This window comes from Rhinopithecus roxellana, chromosome 4 (assembly GCF_007565055.1).
Source record: "Rhinopithecus roxellana isolate Shanxi Qingling chromosome 4, ASM756505v1, whole genome shotgun sequence".
Classification (NCBI taxonomy): Eukaryota; Metazoa; Chordata; class Mammalia; order Primates; family Cercopithecidae; genus Rhinopithecus; species Rhinopithecus roxellana.
Genome location: NC_044552.1, coordinates 117,131,642 through 117,153,587, shown reverse-complemented (window position 1 = coordinate 117,153,587; position 21,946 = coordinate 117,131,642). Strand labels below are relative to the sequence as shown.

Sequence of the window (21,946 nt, the reverse complement as noted above, 5' to 3'; positions counted from 1 at the left end):
GCAGAGTTGAGGTTTAGACTTAGTCTGATTCTAGAATTGATCCTCTTAACCAAGGCATTATACTGTTCTTATAGGTAGGACTGAAATGTCTTACTTCAATGTAAACAGTGGAAATGTAATAACTCTTTAAAATGCTCATAGTTTTATTTCACACTGCTGGTGCTAATATAGTCTAGGTGTCTTGATTTTTTTAATATTAAAAAACGGAACTTGTTAACACTAATAATTGTGTATTACCTGTTCTTCAAGTGTTTTATCATCTGTTTTTAGTGAATCATGAAATAGATAATGGCATGCTATGTTTTCCCCAAAATTACTCAAACTAAAAATTTCAGGTTAATATTAACTAGTTTGAGTTACAAGTTCAACACCTTTAGCTAGTTGCCAAAATGCAAAATTTCCCTGAATTTATAATCTGAATATTCTCATAAATGGCAGGAAAATTTTGTCTAAAATATACTACCTTTATTTTTGCTATTTAAACTTCAGATTGGTTTTTTTAAAGGTTAAGAATAAGTAAATTATGACATAATAAAGTATTTTACTTTTTAAGATTTATACCCGCTCTGATTTATTTGTATTCATGTGGGTTTGTTTTAAGCTGTGCTTGAGGAACTTGTTAATAGCGGACGTTTACGAGGCACTGTGGTTGGTGGGAGACAGGATAAAGCTGTGTTTGTCCCTGACATCTACTCCAGGACACAGAGTACTTGGGTGGATTCCTTTTTCAGGCAGAATGGCTATCTAGGTAACTTTCTTATTTCTTTAAAACTAAAATTTCTTTTTAACACTAAACTCATTCTTCAAAAGTATTATACTAACCCTAGAGTTCTCCTTTGATCTGTGGGTTATATTAAAAATAATAATAATAATTTAAAAATGGGAACCCTGGAGTCTACATATATGGTCCTGTATGATCAGAAGATGATAGTGGTTCCCTTCGAGTATAAAGTAATCACACTGTGAGTTTCTATGGGTCTTGGAACTGAGTTTAGTTCTATAGTTATTGAACAATTATAAAGTAAAAAGGCTAAAAGCTGGTGCTAATTGCTGCCAATCTTCCAGTTACATTTATTAAGATGGCACTATAAACTTAAAAGTATTTTTTAATTCATATAAGTAATTATTATATCTTACATTTTGTGAAGTTGCCCAGTTTTTCAGATATATCATCTTAGAAATATTTTGTTGAATATCAGATTTACAATGTGTATTTTTATTGGTTACCTAATACTTTGGAAACATTGAAGTTATTCTAAATTCTGTGTCTGAAGTTCTACTGTCGTTTGGATAAATTGGACTGAATTTAGTTATTTAAACAATTAGCATATATATAAGATATATATACACATATATATATGGCTTAGTTTAATCAATTTTATAATCCAAGTCAAACTGCATAACAGATTACTTCCTCAGTAATAAACCTGTATGTCCTTAGTATATAAACAATTTAAACGTATGGTATAATACTGGGTTTTCCTTATGTTTTCTTGACTTCTTAAGATGTGCTTTTCAGTTTCTTCAATTATAGTCATGGATTAGAACTTCATTATAACTAGTTTTCTTAACCATGATTATTTGGGGTGGAGTTAAGGGAGGTAAGAAGGTAGATATCTTTAATAACTTTATTGGCTGTAATTTTAAGTCTGTATTTTTCACTTTTGTCTTACATGTAATTGATAATTCTAATCCAACTTTGTGATGTATTTGTAGAATTTGATGCTTTATCCAGACTTGGAATCCCAGATGCTGTAAGCTACATAAAGAAAAGATATAAGACTACACAACTCTTGTTTCTGAAAGCAGCTTGTGTTGGTCAAGGACTTGTGGATCAAGTGGAAGCATCAGTAGAAGAAGCCATCAGCTCTGGAACATGGGTTGATATTGCGGTATGTTTTATCTTTTCCTCCCTTTTCTTTAAACCAATGACAACTGATATTTTACTAATATTTAACCATTTAGAAATTAGGATACATAAAGATGGTCTTGGCTTTGGAGGCAAATTCTAATCATTGTTATAACAAAAATAATCTTTAGGCTTAAAGTCTTTCGGGTGACCTACTATATGTGGACAGTCAATATCCAGAATTCTATAAATCTCAAAACAAACAAGCAAACAGTGTAACACTCCTGTTAATCGTGATAAAGAATTGATGAGACTTCTCACATCTTTTCCAAGCATTTACAGCTGTACTGGCATCAGGCATTGTGTAGCATTTGTTTATTCCTTATCCATTAATCTCTTCTAACGTATTAACACAGGCTGCCTTGGCACTGATAGTGTTTACTTCAGTGTTCAATGTTGACTTGCCCTTCAGTATGCCAAAAAGATAAGTGTAGGTAAAGATAAATAAATGAGGCCAATCCATTATTTTTTAGTCGGGCCCAGACCCTCTTTATAAAGCAGAAGTTCTCTGTTTTGGATATGAAAGTCCTAAAGATTACAGATTTAAGTGTTCTTTTATTCATCTAACAAAACTACCTTCTGTGTGCCAGGCACCATTCTATTAATACTTGTTGGGGATATGGTAGCCAGACAAGCTTGCTGTCTTTAGGAGGGACACTTTCATTAGGGAGAGGTAGTTAAGGAAAACAGTAAGATAATTTCAGATAGGAGAAAGAGTTATGACAAAATACATTTTGAAGGTTGTCAGGATATTCTGGTGGACTGTTTGTGACATCGTGAGAAAGACGAACTATGTGTGCCTTGTAGGTTTCAGTGTTGTTTTGAACAATTGGAGATGTCTGTTAGGCATAGAAGTGGGGAAGGTAGGCAATAGGATATATGATTTCAGAGCTCAGAGTGGTGATGAAACCAGAAATATAATTTGGAGGTTATCGGCATAAATATGGTTCCAAAAGCCACTGGACTTAATGAGATCACCTAGAGAGAGCATATATGTATATAGCAAATGGTTTCACTGCATTATATTGCATTTATACTTTATTTTTATTTTGTTTGTAATTCTAGCCTCTGCTGCCCACTTCTTTATCAGTTGAAGATGCTGCCATATTGCTTCAGCAGGTGATGAGGGCATTCAGCAAACAGGCCTCAGCTGTAGTCTTTAGCGACACTGTTGTAGTCAGTGAAAAATTTATAAATGACTGTACAGAACTGTTCCGTGAGCTGATGCACCAGAAGGCTGAAAAGGTATGCCAGATTTCCTTTTATCTGCTAATCTTAATGATATTTTCAATTTAGAATCATCTGATGTCTTTTGAAAAATGGGATAAGCAAAAGTGAACACTTGATATCTTTTATTATTTCCCTTTAATGTATCATTCCTTTTTATTTTCTCTCCCAGATTTGTTTTTTCTCTTATTCCCATCAAAACATCTGACTTAAAAGTTGGTGAACTGACTTTATAAATTAAAATAACATAAATGAAATTACACACTTTTCAGTTAAGTGTCCAGAGGTTGGTCCAACTTTAAAACATCAAAATGCACAAAAAACAGTATCTGTAGATATGTACAAATATACAGTGTATTTGTCAATCAATACACAATATATTAATCTAGCAGAGCCTCAGTAGTTTTTCCTATTTGGGGTACACAGACAGGGTAAATTACTGAAGAAAGAAATTTTGTTACCATTTATTAGTTCCTCAGAGCAGCTGCTGTCAAAGTATTTTGAAATAGAGGTCATGCCAGGTCTGTGTTAATGACTCTTTAGTTCATGTTTCTAGTTGGCAGCATCACCTCCTTAAGCCTGCTCTCAAATAGGTAAAATAGGCCTATTTATTTTAAACTGTTAATAAATTTATGAGGGCTTATTAAATATGTAAATTGTTTAGCTGTTCTCCTTCTAAGCTCTTTAATAGTCTAAAAATGAGATAAACTTCTGCATTTAACCTGATAAGCAGCAGAGAAGATTAAAAAATATACATGTTTGATGTCAGCAAACCTGAATTTAAAATGTGTATTCTCTGTATGACTTTGGACAAATAGAGCTCTAGTTTCCTTATCTTTAAAGAAAGGATTATGATGCCTACTATGGAAAGAATAAATATAAATAAGGGATATATGTAAAACATCCGTTCCATGTTAACTACCAGTTATTAAATGACTTTTATTTTTATTTGGGATTTTTTACTCAAGTAAAAATTTAACATGGTCATCACTTTTCTTCTTTCCTTGAGCTCCTCCCTCTAACCACAAAAATAAATTCAGAAAAAGGTGATTATCTCACGTGAACTGTCAACATTTTAAGCATTTTCCATTAGAAAAACAAAAAGGAAATAATACTGTTTTTATCATAAATGTATACTTCTGTCACTAGAGATTATAGGACCCTATCCCATCAGAAAGAATCAGTATCCAAACTTGGAAATACTTCATCGTTGTTATAAATTTTGGAAAGCAGAGATTATTAAGAATGAGTCCAGAGGGGAAAAAAAAAGATTATATAACTTACTATGCAACTCACATATGGTAATTTGGGTGGAGTAGGGGCTGGAGGGTTCATTATCTTTAATAATCTCAAGTATCCAGGTGGCATTGGAATTGGGAGTCTCAAAAAACGAAGGAGCATGGGGCATCGATTAAGCTGTGGTAAAACCAGCCAGTAACAGTTGGAGAGGATTGCATCTGATTGCCGCTGTGTAATCAGTTGTTAAGTGACAGGATAGGATTTCTCATTAGTTAATAATGGGTACAAAAAAAGTCAAGAGCAGCAAGGGAAGAGACCTATTTTGGGCAAGGAGAAACATTTCCCTTGGAGTGACAGCTCTGAAACAAAGCTCTATAGTTCTTCTAAGCAACAAAACCATAATTAGTGAGTATATAAACAACTTTTATGCTTTTGGAAATGCTATATGTTTTACCTACCAAAAACCATGTTTTATTTTAGGAAATGAAAAATAATCCTGTGCATTTAATCACCGAAGAAGATCTGAAACAAATCTCCACTTTAGAAAGCATTAGTACAAGTAAAAAGGATAAAAAAGATGAGCGAAGAAGGAAAGCAACAGGTAATAAATTGTTAACAAGGAATATTCAAAGATAAGTTTTATATTTGCTGCAGTGAACTTTGCATTTATCACATTTATTATGCCCTTTGAAAGGCCTTTTATTTTATTGATTTACCTTTAAACAGCTAATACCAACCAAATATTTTGCTAATGTGTTAAATTTGATATATTAAAATGGAAATATTGGTGATTATGTTTTCTGGTTTTTGTGTGTGTGTGTGTGTGTGTGAAAACTTAATTTTATCATCATGCTTATCTCTTGTTTTTCCCCATTGTTCCAGCCCAGTAGCCCATTTTTTTTTTTTTTGATTCTCAAACTTGCCAGGGTCATATTCACCTCAAAGCTTTTACACTAACTGTTCTTTTTACCTAGAATGCCCTCTCCCAAACTTTAGTAACTGGTTTATTCTTTCATTCAGAGCTCGACTTTAAATGCCACTTCCTTAGAGAGGCCTCCTAACCCTTCTGAGTAGTAGCCACAGTCACTCTCTGCCGCCTCATTTTGTCAATTTATTTGCATCACTTTATCACCATGTTGTGTTTTATTGTTTGGGAACCGTGTTGATCTCATTTATTGTTGTACTCTTGCTACATACCCAAAGCACCACTGGATATATTTTAAGTGTCCTATAAACATACTTATTAAATGAAAGAATTTCTCAATGAAATATTTTTATATTTCTTTTTCTAAAGTCACTAGAAATTATTCTAGGTATCACTGGTATGCTTGTAATTTGCGTTGGAAAAGTAACATGTATTTCCATAGTTTTTATAGTAGGAATAGTGTTATTAGTGCTTTATCGGAACTGAAGAAATTCAATATTCAGCATTTTTCCTTAATAAATACACTCCTAATTCTTTGAGATAGTTTATTTCCTCATCCAAAATCTTTTTCTGTAAAACCTTTCAATAGCATTATGAAATTTCTCTATTCTTCCAGGAAAATTAATAAATTACTTAAATAAATCACAGTAATATTCGTAGCTATGGATATTTTATCATATTATTTGAAGATACAGTTATAAATTTGCCTTAATTGATGACTTACGTCAGTATAACTAGTCTATTTAATATTTTATTTCTTATTAAAAGTTAAGGGTCATTTGTTGTTTTATTTTCAGTGATAATGCTATTGTATTATAATTGTTTAATTACAGTGTGTGGAATCATGTCAATCATGAATGTCCCCTGCCATAGGAAACTTAGTGCCAAATGTAAAAAGCTTGTTCACTTTAGACTTATGCTTTTGAAAATAGATTTTTTTTTTTTTTATTTTCAAAGCAAGGGAAAATAAATTAATAGAAGTTTAATTCTAGGATATGATGAAATCTAAAGCAAATCTATTTAGAATTTAGAAAAAGATCTTTAGTGATTATTTTATTAAAAAGACTAATCTTTTACTTATTTTATAGTAATATAATATAGTTGTAATATGTTCAATGGTTTAAACCCATTATCAGTATTCCATTTTGTAGAGTAGGTATTTTACATGTAAATATCAAAGAGCAGGGAAATGCTGAAGTAGTATTTTTTATTTTTATTTACAGTGTTTGCATTTGTTTCATTTTTTTAAGTCTATAGTCAATAGGTAATGATACTCTTATACTTAACCAATTAATATTCATTGTCAACATTTATGGAGCACGTGTTATGTTTCAAGCATTTCTGTAAAGAATATATACATTAATGACACGTGATCCTTACTCTTCAGAAGTTTATAATCTGGTTGAGTGGCAGATGAGTCAGGATGTCTCCTCTAAAAACAGGTAATAATCTTTCAACCAAGAAGGCAAAATAAGAATAATTAAATTTGTGAAGTCTTGTAATAGAAGGTTATTGATGAGGCTGTGGTAACACAGATGAGCAAAGGAGGACACATTTCTTTTGGGGAAGGTAGAAGAGGAAGTGAAGGAATGGATTTTTGTTAAAATATTGAGAGTTACAGAAAAGAGGTGACATTAGAGAAGGAGAAAGAGAATGCAGTCAGTCAGAGCAGTCAGTCAGTCTAAGTACATTGCTCAAAAGATTTCATATATTATTATTTTTTATTTATTGGATTTACTAAACTTTTAATAAGGGAACTCCAAATTTAAAAAGAGTCTAAAAGTTTATTTTACCTTTATTTTTTCTGCTGTAAAGTTAAATACAACAATATAGCATCATTATTTTCTAAAAATGATGATTTAGTTAAGTAATGCTAACTAATGTCATTTTCCCACCAGAGGGCAGTGGAAGCGTGAGAGGAGGAGGTGGAGGCAATGCCAGAGAGTACAAAATTAAAAAAGTCAAGAAGAAAGGAAGAAAAGATGATGATAGTGATGATGAAACTCAATCATCCCACACTGGTAGGTAGCTTTTCATTACTTTTCCTTGGTGTATGTGTGATATTTTTAACATATTTTCTTAAGAAGTATGTAATTAAGTATATATGCTAATACAGGAAGTCCTTGTTTTGCAGTTTCAGTGGCACAAATTTCAGTTACCACACTTTAGTTAAATAATATCAGTCCAGTAACAACACCGTTTATCTTAAATACTGGATACAAAGATACTTTGGTACTGAGTATTGTATAAAGTACAGATTTCACTGCCTGCTCTTCAGTCCACAAATCAGTACATAAATAACAGATGCATATCATGATCTGTGACAATCACACCACTCATTTTATAGTTTGTCAATGATTGGTCACTACACATTGGTTATTCTTTATGCACAAACAACAAAGCATGTAGCTGTATTGCCTAATTGTCTCCCAGTGATAAACGCTGTGATATTTTATAGAAATGGATAATCAAAAAGAGAATTGGCCAACAAAGATAAAAGCGCAAGCAAAGAAATGAAAAGTGGTAACACTGAAAATAAAATTGGAATCAAGCATAAATGGAGTTAATAGAGGGAATGGCTGACTGTGGGAATGTTGACACTGCCATTGTTCAAGAAAATGAGGAAAGTGGTTATGACAAAAAGGATGAAAACATCTTAGAAGATGTGAAATGGGCAAAAACTTTACAATTCTTGGAGATATTCCAAGACATTGAAAAGGCAAGGGATAAAACATTGGAAGCTGATTCAGAGTTAGAAAGTGGTATGACAATTTATAAGGCATAGGAAAGGTACTTGCTCCATACTGCAAGTTAATTGATAATAAGAAGAAAGCAAACACTGTTCAAACTATTCCTGATAAGTATTTTACACAGAAATAAAACATTTTCATTCTTCATGTTCTAATGTATTAAAATACAGCATATTAAATTATAAACATTAGTTTTACTTTTCATTTTCCTATACATTTATAACCAACAGTAAAAGCTTTTAATGTTTACCAAAAATTTTTAAAGGCCACAGACCAATTGTAATTTTTCCCATTGATTATTAAGAAAGCTTTGCATGGTTTCACCTTACCGTGATCATTTTTATGGTCTTCCACTGCCATGCAAAACAAGTATTAGGGTATTTTTGAAAAGTAGACTTTTGCAAATTTAAATAGGAAACATTAATTTTATGTACCTTTTACTTTCATAGTAACACCTAACAGGTTGGTTGCTTACATGTAAGAGAGATAATTAAGTATATGCATCTTTCTTTTCCTAGACTTGTTAGTGCTTGGCAAAGAAAGTCTGCAAGAGCCATCTTTTGTTTTTCTAATTAAAATTAAGATATTTTTAATGTTTCTGTTTAAAAAAGGTAAACTTAATGAAATCATGATACCACCTCTTCCTTATCCCCACCTAAATGAAAATTTAAAAAAAAAAAAAAAAAAAAAAAAAAACTGTAAATGATAAGAAGTTGAGATTTGTGTTTTCCCTCTTTCACAGAATTCATTACATGCGAGCTATAGCTGGAAGATGTAGATATCAAGTGATGTGCCTGCAGCTATTAATGTTCTACTTGCTGTTTGTAATAGCACAGTTGTTTAAGATTTGTCTTTAAAGTATTCTGCGATAGGTAGAAATAACTACTGTTCCTCATGTGTGTAAAACAGTGTTAATTGAAGGAAAAATATCTTTATAGGAACTACTAGCTTTATCCTTATTTCAAATAGGATTAAGACTATCCATTGTGAATTTTAATTTTTCACTGGTAAGTGAATATTCCTGTTGCCCAGGTGTACTAGGCATGTGGGTGAAGAAGCATTACAAAGAAGCACTTCTCTAATATTTGTAATCTTAAATAATTGTTAAATGAGGCATGTGATACTCCTTTTGCGAATAGATTATTATTGAAAGGAGCTATAAATGTAGTAAAACCATCCTACCTTTAAAAATGTAATTTCAGTGCTTTTGAAAAAAAAATTGTGTTGTAATCTCTGAAATGGAGGATGAAATTGGGTTCTCAGCTAAAATATAGGATCAACTCGGTATGAAAGATTACTAGAAGAAAATATAATTTAATAACCTGTAAAATGCATAAAGGAATTAAACAGGGAAATCATAGATCATTTAATGTGAACATAGGAATAGACAGCAGATCCCAGAAAATAATAGTACTGTCTAAAGCTAAGATGTTAACTCCTTATATTTTTATTTATAGTGAAAATTGATTTTTGAGCCATTTTATTTTTATTTCTAAGGTTTTTGCTTGTAGAATCAATAACTTAATTAAGCTAGAAATAATCATTTTTATACCTTTACAATTTCTAATGGAAATATTGTTAGCTTGCTTTTGTCTACAACCCATGCTTTCCTAAGTAAATGGGTAGGCATGACATTTGCACAGTTAATTATTTTCATTATAGTTGCTGCATACAAATTTTCCATACCATAGACTTATTTTTGTAAGAGCAAAAATAAATTACAGAATTTTGAGATTTTTTTATCTATGCCTTTTCCAAAAGATAAATTTTAGCTTAAACAATTATTGGAGTTGTGATTCACATGATTATAAAGACTTTCCAAAGATCTTATTTAAATTATAAGGATTATTTAATATCTAATAAATTTATATTTTTATAAAGGAGGAAATACTGCCCACTATTCCTTGTTCAACAAAGATAAATTATTCTTTCCTTAAAAATTTCATTTGAAATACTTGTTTTGATTTCTGGCTATTTGTATCATCCAGGTTTAACAAAGGGGAAAAACCCTTTATTATTTTCTGATTGACTTGTAGAAAATAATTTTTAAATGAAGTTAGAAAATGATCATGTAAGAAATTTTACCAGTTCATGATAAAAACCTTCAATAAACTAGGCATCAAAGGAACATACCTCAAAATAATAAGAGCTACTTACGACAAACCCACAACCAGCATCATACTGAGTGGAGAAAAATTGATAGAGCCATTAAGAACTGGAACAAGGCAAAGGATGTCCGCTCTCACCACTCCTATTCAACATAGTACTAGAAATCCTAGCCAGAGCAGTCAGGCAAGAGAAAGAAATAAAAGCATCCATATTGGAAAAGAGGAAGTAAGATTATCTCTGTTCTCTGATGACATGATCATATACCTAGAAAGCCATAAAGACTCCTCCAAAGACTCCTGGTCTTGATAAACAACTTCAGTAAAATACCAGGATACAAAATCAGTGTACAAAAATTAGTAGCATTTCTATACATCAGTGCCTTTCAAGCTGAGAACCAAATATTATTTTTTTAATAGCTACAAAATAAAAAACCTAAGAATACATTTTACCAAAGAAATGGAAGATCTCTACAAGAATAACTACAAAACACTGATGAAAGAAATCATAGATGACACAGACAGACATCCCTGGCTCATGGAGTAGAAGAATCAATATTGTTAAAATGACCATACTCCCCAAAGCAATCTGCAGATTCAGTGCAATCTTTATCAAAAATGAACATCATTTTTCACAGAATTAGAAAGATATACTCCTGAAGTTCATATGGAACCAAAAGAGAGCCTGAATAGCCAAAGCATCCTAAGCAAAAAGAACAAATATGGAGGCATCATATTGTCTGACTTCAAATTATACTACAAGGCTATAGTAACCAAAACAACATGGTACTGCTAGAAAAATGGACACATAGATCATTGGAACAGAATACACAACCCAGAAATAAAGCCACATACCTACAACCAACTGATCTTGGACAGGGTCGACAAAAATAAACAATGAGGAAAGGACACCCTATTCAATAAAAGGTGCTAGGAAGAACGAAACTGGATCCTATCTCATCATATACAAAAATCAACTCAAGATGGAGTAAATATTTAGAATGGAGTAAATATTTAGAATGTAAGACATGAAACTATAAAAATCCTAGAAGAAAACCTGGAAAAAAATCTTCTGGACATTGGCCTAGGCATAGAATTTATGATAAAAATCCCAAAAGCAAATGTACCAAAACCAAAAATTGACACATAGGACTTAATTAAACTAAAAAGTTTCTGCACAGCAAAATAAATAATTACAACAGAGTAAATAGCCTTCAGAATGAGAGAAAATATTTGCAAATTATATTTCTGACAAAGGACTAATATCTAGAGTCTACAAAGAACTCAAGAAAAAACCCATTGAAAACTGAGCAGAGGACATGAACAGCTATTTCTCAAAAGAAGAAATACAAGCAGCCAACAAACACATTAATAAATGCTCAACATCACTAATCAGAGAAATGCAAACTAAAACCACAATATATCATCATACACCAGTCAGATACACCAGGTTATTACTGAAAAGTCAGAAAACAACAGATGTTAGTGTTGATATGGGGAAAAGGGAATGGTTATACACAGTTGGCAAGAATGTAAATTAGTTCAACCTCTACGGAAAACAGTATGAAGATTTCTCAAAGAACTAAAATTAGAACTACTATTTGACCCAGCAATCCCACTGCTGGGTTTCTACCCAAAGGAAATGAAATTATTATATTGAAAAGACACATATACTCATATGTTCATTGAGGCCCTATTCACGATAGCAAAGTCATAGAACCAGCCTAAGTGTCCACCAGTGATTGACTGCATTAAGAAAACGTGGTATATACCATGGAATACAATGTAGCCATTAAAAACAATGAAATCATGTCCTTTGCAGCAACATGGATGCAACTTGAGGCCGTTACTCTTAAGTGAACTAACTCGGAAACAAAACAAAATACTGCATGTTCTCGCTTATAAATGGGAGCCAAACAGTGGGCACACATGGAAAATAATAGAAGGAACTCCAAAAGGAGGAAAGTTGTGGACAGTGTGTGGGCAGGGTAAGGGTTAAAAAAATTACCTAATAGGTACAATGTTCAGTTTGGTTAATGGGTACAGTAGAAGCCCAGTCCCTACCAGTATGTCTTATATTCATGTAACAAACATGCATACGAAACCCCTGAATATAAAATAAAATATTTTTAAAAAACAAGTTTTATTATATATCCTAATTTCAAAATTGTTTTTACTAGTTGTTGCTATTTGACATTAACAATTGAGTAATGAATGAATTATTGTCTTACTAAATATATTAATGGAGTCCTATTTGCCATTTGGTTGCATGTTATTTATTTATTTATTTGCCATTGCTAATGTCTGTTATAGGAAAGAAGAAGCCAGAGATCAGTTTTATGTTCCAGGATGAGATTGAAGATTTTTTAAGAAAACACATACAAGATGCCCCCGAGGAGTTTATTTCAGAACTTGCTGAGTACTTAATAAAGCAAGTATAAAATGTATTTTTTCTGTTTTATGATAGAAATTCAATGGGTTATTAAATAAGACTTTTTCCAAGATCATAGAAAGCAAATGTATTAGATATTTTTGTTTCAAACTTGGTCTTTAACCTAGCCACCAAATTCCAGATTTTGTTTGCCTACAGCAGCAGTTTAATTCAACAAATATTTGTTAAGTGCTTTGGGCAAAGCAGTATGGGAAATAAAAGGCAGGAGCTAGAAAGTGTCCTCACTCACCGATCTTACAGTCATAAGTCTTGGTTAGGGAGAAAAACACCGGCATTAACCACTGGCTGGTCTCTTCTATAGCACAAAAAATAACACTCAAAAGGAAGAAAAGATAATTTTCTATTTTAATTTGGCAGAAAGTAAACAGTGTTTACTTTAAGGAGAATATAGAGTAACAAATTCACTTCAAAAAGAACAAATTTAGGCACTCCTACCTTGTGAATGGCTAAGGGTATTTTTATATAAAAATGAGGAAGATTATGTATAACTTGACCATTAGTAACTAACTAACCTGGTCATCCCTCAAGTTAGTTTCACTGTGTACGCTTCCATAAATACAATCCAGGAGAGCAGTGTATCTAACTTTGATTTTAGAAATATAACTTCTATGGTCATAATTTTTTTAATGTAAGTATTTCTTGTGCATAAATGTATTATAGAACTATATTTTTCACATGTAAAAAAGTGAAATAGTTACTAATCATTTTGCACTGCTTTTTAAAATAATTATTTTAAGTTAGGCATAAAAAGGTTTTCTTTAAATGTATTTTAATATTTTAGAAATTGAGAATTTTAAGTTGGAATTCCTGAAGATGAAGAACAGATTTATAGTCTACTATTCTCCAAATTAATTTTAAAAAGCAATTTTGAATTATGGGGGTTTTGTTCTTGGTGTCTTAATTGCAATAATGTTGACTACTTTAAAATAGAGAAAATTAATCTATTTCTGTTTTAATTCCTAGGGTTGGGGAACAAATTGTTAGTGAACTTGTCTCTAAATTAATTGTATTTGTATACAAAATAGAGATCTCTATTCTTAAGCCTTATTTCCATAGAAACAAAATTCCTTATCTACATAAATGCTCAGTACATTTTAGTGAACTAAATGTATTTGTCTTGTGCACAGACCTCTTAATAAAACTTATCTCGAGGTGGTACGTTCAGTATTCATGTCTTCAACAACTTCTGCTTCTGGGACGGGCAGAAAACGCACAATCAAGGACTTGCAAGAAGAAGTTTCAAACCTGTACAATAACATTAGGTTATTTGAAAAAGGGATGAAGTTTTTCGCAGGTATACTTAATCTTTGTTAATCTTATTTTTTCATTGATTTTCATAATTTGGAGAATAAATTAGTCTTAATAAAGCTCCTTTATTTTCCAGATGACACACAGGCTGCTCTTACCAAACACTTGCTGAAGTCAGTGTGTACTGATATCACTAACCTCATTTTCAACTTCTTAGCTTCGGATTTAATGATGGCCGTAGATGATCCTGCAGCCATTACAAGTGAAGTATGTTAATGATCTGCTTACCACTCTTGATGTGTTCTGTTTTGCATCTATAAACATTTTATTTTATCTTATTTGGAGTAAAGAGGAAAATAAAATACAGTAAAAGAGGTTTGAGGAAAAAAATCTAAGTTTTTTTATTCAACTTTTGTACAATAATATATACAGTTGCTAGCAGGATTGGCAGTATAACTAGTCTGTTAAAAATAACGATGCTTAATTACCTTAGAATAAACAGTTTTTTCCTAATTATTAGGTCACATTCCCTCTTCCTAATGACTGGCAAATCTATAACATTCTGACCCGTTTCCTTATCGTTGAAGTTATTTTTCCTTTAAGGACATCTCATTTCAATGTTTAGACTAATTCCAATTTAATTTTTTTAAACTCTAATCTCAAACTAAATTCAAAAGCTCATCTATTCCCTTCTTGCGATGTAATGTAGAGCAACGGCTCCCGGTTGCCTAGAGGAAGAAAGGTGCGGTCTATCCCAAGATGACAACCCCTCCTCCTCCTCTTTCTTCTCTGTCCTCCTCCCACCTCCTCTACCTCCTCTTCCTCTTCCTCTTACCTATTCTTCCTCCTCCTTCCTCACCACTCTAGGTCCACTTCAAGTTGGAGATTTAGGAAAAATGAGGGAGGAAGAAGTGTCTTGATGTGACTGACTACATATCACTGCTTTGATCACGGTCAAACCAAATCAGTCTGATGTTTGTGGTCTTTGGTGATGTAGTTAGTCATTGCCTCATAGGCGATATAAGTTGTTTCCTTGGAATGTTGTTTAGTTTCATGTGACTTCTCACAGTAAGGACCATCTCTCAAACAGAGGAACGGTTATTTCTTCCTCCTACCCCAGCAAGGTGCTGGCCCCCTTCCCTTCTTCTTGAGCAGCAAATTCGCAATTGTCTGGACAGTTTCATGTCTCCGGCCCTTGTACCAACCTCTGCTGTGGAAAATACAGAAGATCCTGTTCCATGCCCTTTAAGGGCCACAGAAGGATTGGTGTGTGATTGGGGCAGGGAGGCTAGACAGGAGCAACTAGCCCCTAATCTTCCCAGACATTATACACTTCAGAGCCTATTGTCAAGCGGTTCCAGCAAGTCTACCCCAAAATTTTATGCCAGAAGAAACTAAAAGACTCTGATCAAGAATACCATAAAACTTCAATGGACACTTACATGTAGAGAGAGGTGCTGAAAAGATTCCTCACACCATAGAGCATAACAAGCATCCAACCTCGAACAAGAGCTCAGTCTCCCATCTTCTAGGCATCCTTGATCTTTATGAGTGGGGCCCTTCACAGCTGGCACTGGGGAGAGAAAAACACTCTCTTCCTGCTCCAATGGAAGAATTAGCCTCTTAACCCAAATATTCTGTTTCTCACAAGGTCAATGACTAGTCTCTCTCTTACATTGATGAAGCAGGTGGGAGCAGCAGGGCTGTATCTAGCCTGTTTGGCTGATTGGCTACTGACTCTAATAATGATTTTGTCTCTAATTTGAGATCTAAAATTCAAGAATATGATAAATTCCACTCAGCAACTTGTTACCGTATTTTTTTCACTTTACCTTGTATCCACTGCATGTTAAAAGCACAGTACTGAAAGAATTTTTATTTACCCCTACAGATAAGAAAAAAAATTTTAAGTAAATTATCAGAAGAAAGCAAAGTAGCTCTTACAAAACTCCATAACTCTCTGAATGAAAAGGTAAGTAAAGTTTTATTCTGTTTACATGTCAGGGCTAGCAGTTTGTTACAAAGATCTTGGAGTATATTTTTTATCAGACTAATTGTAAATCCAATGTAAAACTAGTATTTTGCACTCAGCTGCCTCTTTGAAAGGTGAAGAGAAGACCAAGCTACTGGAATTTTACCATTTTTAGTTCTATATCACAATTTCTAATTTATTGAGAAAGTGACCCTTTTAAAAATTGTATTTAGGTTGTAAAATTACAAAACAGTTATTAAATGGCTGTACTTCTTTAGGCAGTTATATATAGAAGTAAATTGTGGTATTCAATGCCTTTTCAGAGCATAGAAGACTTTATTTCTTGTCTGGATTCTGCAGCAGAAGCTTGTGATATTATGGTGAAAAGGGGAGACAAAAAAAGGGAAAGGTAACATTAAATTAATATATATTTGGTAGTGTTCTTAAATGTGGGACTTTTCATATCTGAAATTTGAATTTGTCTAACTGTTACATAGAGAATATGTATCTAATGTGTCTAATATATTTAAATGGCTGTAGACCTTCAAGATATTCGAAGTCTTAAAATAGTTAGATATTTCTCTCTGACCCTCTGGATCAAGTAGCAGAATTTCTTTATCCTATAGTTCATCAAGCCCAGGAACTTTTTATTAGCTTGGGGACTTTACTTACAGCAAACCTCATCTAAATCAGTGCAAATTTGTTTGACCTCCAGCAACTCAAAACAAAAAACATACTTTGAGTATTCTCACTCTATAGCTTTTTCTTTAATTTTGTAGCATACTAATCTATCCATGCCATTTAGGTTTTGTGTGTGTATATCCCATATTGAAAAGTTAACTTAAAATATTTATGGAATTAGATAAACTAGAGAAGCTAAAAATTAACAGGGATGAATTGAAATTGGTGAGAACTTCTTAAATTATGGTAATGAATTTGTGTGCTTTCTTTTTTAGACAGATACTGTTCCAGCATCGACAAGCACTGGCTGAACAGCTGAAGGTCACAGAAGACCCTGCTCTTATTCTGCACCTCACATCAGTCCTGTTGTTTCAGTTTTCAACCCACAGCATGCTCCATGCGCCTGGAAGATGTGTCCCACAGATCATTGCTTTTCTTAATAGTAAAATTCCAGAGGTATTACATTTTCAATATACTTGAAACTTTCAAAACTTTCAAAGTTTTAGATTCTGAATATTTTGAGTGGATTGAGACCAATTATTGTCAGCACTCAGGTATAAAACATATTAACATCAAAGTCCATTTCCAAAAATGTGAACAGAGGATTAGGAGATTAATTTTTAAAAATTCCGCATAGCTCAAGAATCTTTAAAGAATATTCCAAATTTGGAAATTAAGCTTTCAGAAAAGATACAATAATGTCAGATCTCCCATTTCAGCTTCTTTAGGTTTAACTTATCCATCAACGACCCATTCAAAAGTCTTTTCCTGTCCCTTTTACCTAAAAAACCCCTCAACTAAAAGGGAATTTCCCTATCCCTTTGACTGTATCTTTGGTGATAGAACCAGGCAAGGTCAACTTATGGTAAAATGATTTACATTCATGTTTCATCTCTTCTAAATTGTACACTCCTTGAGAGCAGAAACTGCTAGATTAGACTTGCTACTTACATGGCCAGTTTTTTGTAAAGATGAGGACCTTCAATGTGTATTAGTTGAAGAAATTCTACTTTATTGTTCCACAGAGAGTTAAATTGTGTTATTTAACTTTTCTTTCCCTTTTCACAGGATCAGCATGCTCTTTTGGTAAAGTATCAAAGTTTGGTTGTAAAGCAGCTAGTCAGTCAAAATAAGAAGACTGGGCAGGGAGATTATCCCTTGAATAATGAATTAGGCAAAGAACAAGAAGATGTTGCCAATACTCGTAAAGAGCTTCAAGAACTTTCTTCATCCATTAAAGACCTTGTTCTCAAATCTAGGAAATCATCTGTGACAGAAGAGTAATGATCTTAATTTACGTTTGTCATATAGTAAGCATTTTCCCCCAAGATTGGAGGTGAGTGGTCACAAAAAAGTAGTCACTATACAACTCCCCTCTCTCCGCAAAAACCACCTCATACACACACAATTCAGTTAAAACAGTAGTGTTGTATTAAATGTAAATCTTAAAAAGATGTGATTTTTGTAAATTGGGTTCTTCATGGAAGTTTTTTTCCACCTTATTTTCACACAAATAGTATATGAAATTTTTCACATAAACATTATTTTCACATAATTTTAAAAATTACATATTTCAGGTTTGTTTTCTTTCCAAATGTTGAATGAAAAACAAATTTTCTGATCCATTTATCCCTGGGGAAGGATTCATTTGTGAGTGCCAGTATACTTAAATGTATACTTTAAATACATTTAAGTAGAAATTTAAAATGTGGTCTTTTTTAAAAAAAAAAAAAGAAACACTTCTGTGTCAGAAATGAAAATAAATCATGTATTTTGTTTTTAAATAGAAAACACTACTTCAAAACTAAAATACAGAAATTTACAAAAACAAAAAAATTAGTAGTAAGCCCTTGCTCTTATTTTTGGCAGAATAAACATTGATTTTGGTTGGGGCTGCAAGGATGCCTTTACAGGTGCACAAGAACGCTAGAGTGGCCCATGCATTGTTGTGTTCTAAAACAAGCTACTAACAAGAGAGAGAACACATGCAATTTATTACCAGTAAGCATAAGTCATATTTAACATTGGAATAAGCATTTTATACAAAGAATTTTCTTTGATCCAGTTTGCATTTGTACATTTTATTTTTTTAGTTCAGTAGCTGCTCTATCACATAATACTTTGTAAATACTAGTGTGAAAAACAGATAGGATGCCTTTTCCAGTGGTAGGAACATCTGTACATGCATTTAAATCATTACAAGCTTTTTTCCAAAACTAGAAACCCTTATTAAAAAATAAGTATTTTTGGTTTCTGAAGGTTATTAGTTAAAAATAACTAAAAAAGGTCCTTAGAGTAATCATTTCAACCGAATGAATTTCAAGCAACAACTTACTATTTATCAAAAAGGGATTTAATTATTTTTAATGTAATTACAAATTAAATTTCAAATATTTAAAAATACTATTTTATATAATTCCTTATGACATTTTAAACTTTATATTTTAAAATATTTGAATATGAAAAGATCAGTCTACCTCTACTCCATTCTAGACAAAGTATTAATGCTTAGTGAAAGTAATTAAATTGCTGACTTGGCATTATTATTCAAGTTGATAGAAATGCAACATTAAATTTGAAAATGTTTCCCATGGGTAATTTTCTATTATATATTTTCATATGGGCAAAGGGAAAAATGATAAATCCTCTGTAATCACAAACCCCAATTTCGTTTTGTTTATTCAGCTTCTAAAATATTGAACACCCAGACTTTTAATTCAACCTTTAAGAACCTTATCGTTTATGTTTCATTAGATATGAAAGTAATCCATGTTTGTGTCAAACGATCATAGAAAATAAATAGAAGAGACAGTGAAGCAAGTAAAAAGAAAAGCATTGTTTTAATTTGTTTGCATTAATTTTTTTCATTTGTCAAAATGCTGCTTTTGTTGCCACAGTAAAGAACGGTTTTTACTATTTTGTAAGTAAAATTACATAGCTGATTTTGTGTGTAAAGATTAATTTCCTTAATAAAAATTATTATATGTTTACTGTGATCTTAATGGGCAGGGTTAAGAAAGTTATTTAAAATAAAGTTACCTATTCTACTAAATTTTATAGTACTTTGAAGCTTCTATTAACACAAAGATTAATTGGTGCATATATTTTATGTATATATATTTTGAATTCTCATTTTGAACATTATTAAAGGATTTTATTTTTCTCACACAAAAATAGTTCCATAGCTCTCAGTGTCTTTCATTCCTTGAGAGTTTGCCATTCTAGAACCATTTTATCTTAGTAAATGATTTCTCAATTAACTAGATTTCAGCAAATGTGTAGCTGTATTCTTGCATATGCTAATTCCTGCTATTGCAGTTGGAGTAGAAATATTGGAAAATGTGCTTAGGTATTCATGCTCGTGTGTTCCAGCTCTAGACTTACGTATGTGTTTTTCAGGAGTCAAAGGAAACTCTTGGCCATCAGAAAGGTCCAATGAAGAGTGGCATATAGTATCAAAATCGCAGTGTATTTTGTGAAAAGACCTTAATGCTAAATTAGGACAATAAATGTAATAGTTGCTTAACCTGAATGTAGAGCCATCTTGAACTTACTAGAGAATATGCTTTAGTCAGACCAAAAAGCACCAAGGATAAGGTCAGGGTGCGATGGTGATCTGAAGCTGGAATCAGATTGAAAAGGAACAGTTCATTCCTTCCTCAGAAACGACACTAGACCCAGAGTGTATTAGTCCATTTTCACACTGCTAATAAAGACATACCTGAGACTGGGCAATTTACAAAAGAAAGAGGTTTATTGGACTTAAATTTCCATGTGGCTGGAGAGGCCTCACAATCATGGCAGAAGGTGAAAGGCAATGTCTCACATGATGCCAGACAAGGGAAGAGGAGCTTGTACAGGGAAACTCCCCCTTTTAAATTCATCAGATGTCATGAGACTCATCAACTATCACGAGAACAGAGCAGAAAAGACCTGCTCCCATAATTAAATCACCTCCCACCCTGTTCTTCCCATGACACGTAGGAATTGTGGGAGTCAGAATTCAAGATGAGATTTGAGTGGGGACACAGCCAAAACATATTCCATTCCTGGCCCCTCCCAAATCTCATGTCCTCACATTTCAAAATCAATCAATCATGCCTTCCCGACAGTCTCCCAAATCTTAACTCATTTTAGCATTAACTCAAAAGTCCACAGTCCAGTGTCTCATCTGAGACAAGGTAAGTCCCTTCCTCCCATGAATCTATAAAATGAAAAGCAAGTTATACTTCCTAAATACAATGGGAGTACAGGCATTGGGAAAATACAGCCATTCCAAATGGGAGAAATTGGCCAAAACAAAGGGTCTACAATCCCTATGCAAGTCGAAAGTCCAGCAAGCAGTCAAATCTTAATGCTCCCTTTGACTCCATGTTTTGCATCTGAGTCACACTGATGCAAGAGGTGAGTTCCCATGGTCTTGGGCAGCTCCCCCTCTGTGACTTTGCAAGGTACAGCCTCCCTCCCGGCAGCCTTCAGGGGCTGGCATTGAGTGCGGCATTTCCAGGCACATGGTGCAAGCTGTCAGTGGATCTACCATTCTGGGGTCTGGAGGATAGAGGCCCTCTTCTCAGAGCTCCACTAGGCAGTGCCCCAGTAGGGACTCTGTGTGGGGGCTGCCATCCCACATTTCCCTTCTGCACTACCCCAGCAGAGGTTCTCCATGAGGACCCCGCCCCTGCAGCAAACATCTGCAGGGACATCCAGGCGTTACCATACATCTTCCGAAATACAGGTGGAGATTTCCAAACCTCAATTCTTGACTTCGTGTACTCGCAGACTTAACACATGGAAGCCGCCAAGGCTTGGGCTTGCACCCCCTGAAGCCACTGTTGGAGTGGTTGGGATGCAGGGCACCAAGTACCTAGGCTGCACACAGCATGTTAACCCAGCCCATGAAACCATTTGCTCCTAGGCCTCCCGGCCTGTGATGGGAGAGGCTGCTGTGAAGATCTCTGACATGTTGTGGAGACATTTTCCCCATTGTCTTGGTGATTTAACATTAGGTTCCCTGTTACTTATGCAAATTTCTGCAGCTGGCTGGAATTTCTCCTCTGAAAATGGGTTTTTCTTTTCTATCACATTGTCAGGCTGCAAATTTTCCAAACCTTTATGTTCTGCTTCCCTTATAAAACTGAATGTCTTAAATGGCACCCAAGTCACCTCTTGAATGCTTTGCTGCTTAGAAATTTCACCCACCAGATACCCTAAATCATCTCAAGTTCAAAGTTCCACAGATCTCTAGGGCAGGGGAGAAATGTTGCCAGTTCTTTGCTAAAACATAACAAGAGTCACCTTTGCTGCAGTTCCCAACAAGTTCCTCATCGCCATCTGAGATCACCTCAGCCTGGACTTTATTGTCCATATTGCTCTCAGCATTTTGGGGAAAGCCATTCAAGTCTCTAGGAAGTTTCCAACTTTCCCACATTTTCCTGTCT

At 33.5% G+C, this 21,946-nt stretch overlaps 1 protein-coding gene across 1 annotated transcript in view; it reads left to right on the top strand.

Annotated features, from left to right (window-relative positions):
- Positions 1-19,560, top strand: part of UFL1 (UFM1 specific ligase 1) — a 33,529-nt gene extending 13,969 nt beyond the window's left edge. Inside the window, exons 8-19 of the mRNA XM_030928966.1 lie at positions 602-748; positions 1,717-1,892; positions 2,975-3,154; positions 4,856-4,976; positions 7,199-7,321; positions 12,469-12,586; positions 13,735-13,901; positions 13,992-14,122; positions 15,747-15,827; positions 16,151-16,236; positions 16,784-16,964; positions 17,577-19,560. Of these exons, the coding sequence (XP_030784826.1) occupies positions 602-748; positions 1,717-1,892; positions 2,975-3,154; positions 4,856-4,976; positions 7,199-7,321; positions 12,469-12,586; positions 13,735-13,901; positions 13,992-14,122; positions 15,747-15,827; positions 16,151-16,236; positions 16,784-16,964; positions 17,577-17,792 (1,727 nt within the window). The 3' untranslated portion in view covers positions 17,793-19,560. The remainder of the gene's footprint in view (positions 1-601; positions 749-1,716; positions 1,893-2,974; positions 3,155-4,855; positions 4,977-7,198; positions 7,322-12,468; positions 12,587-13,734; positions 13,902-13,991; positions 14,123-15,746; positions 15,828-16,150; positions 16,237-16,783; positions 16,965-17,576) is intronic.
- The last annotated feature ends 2,386 nt before the right edge of the window (positions 19,561-21,946 follow it).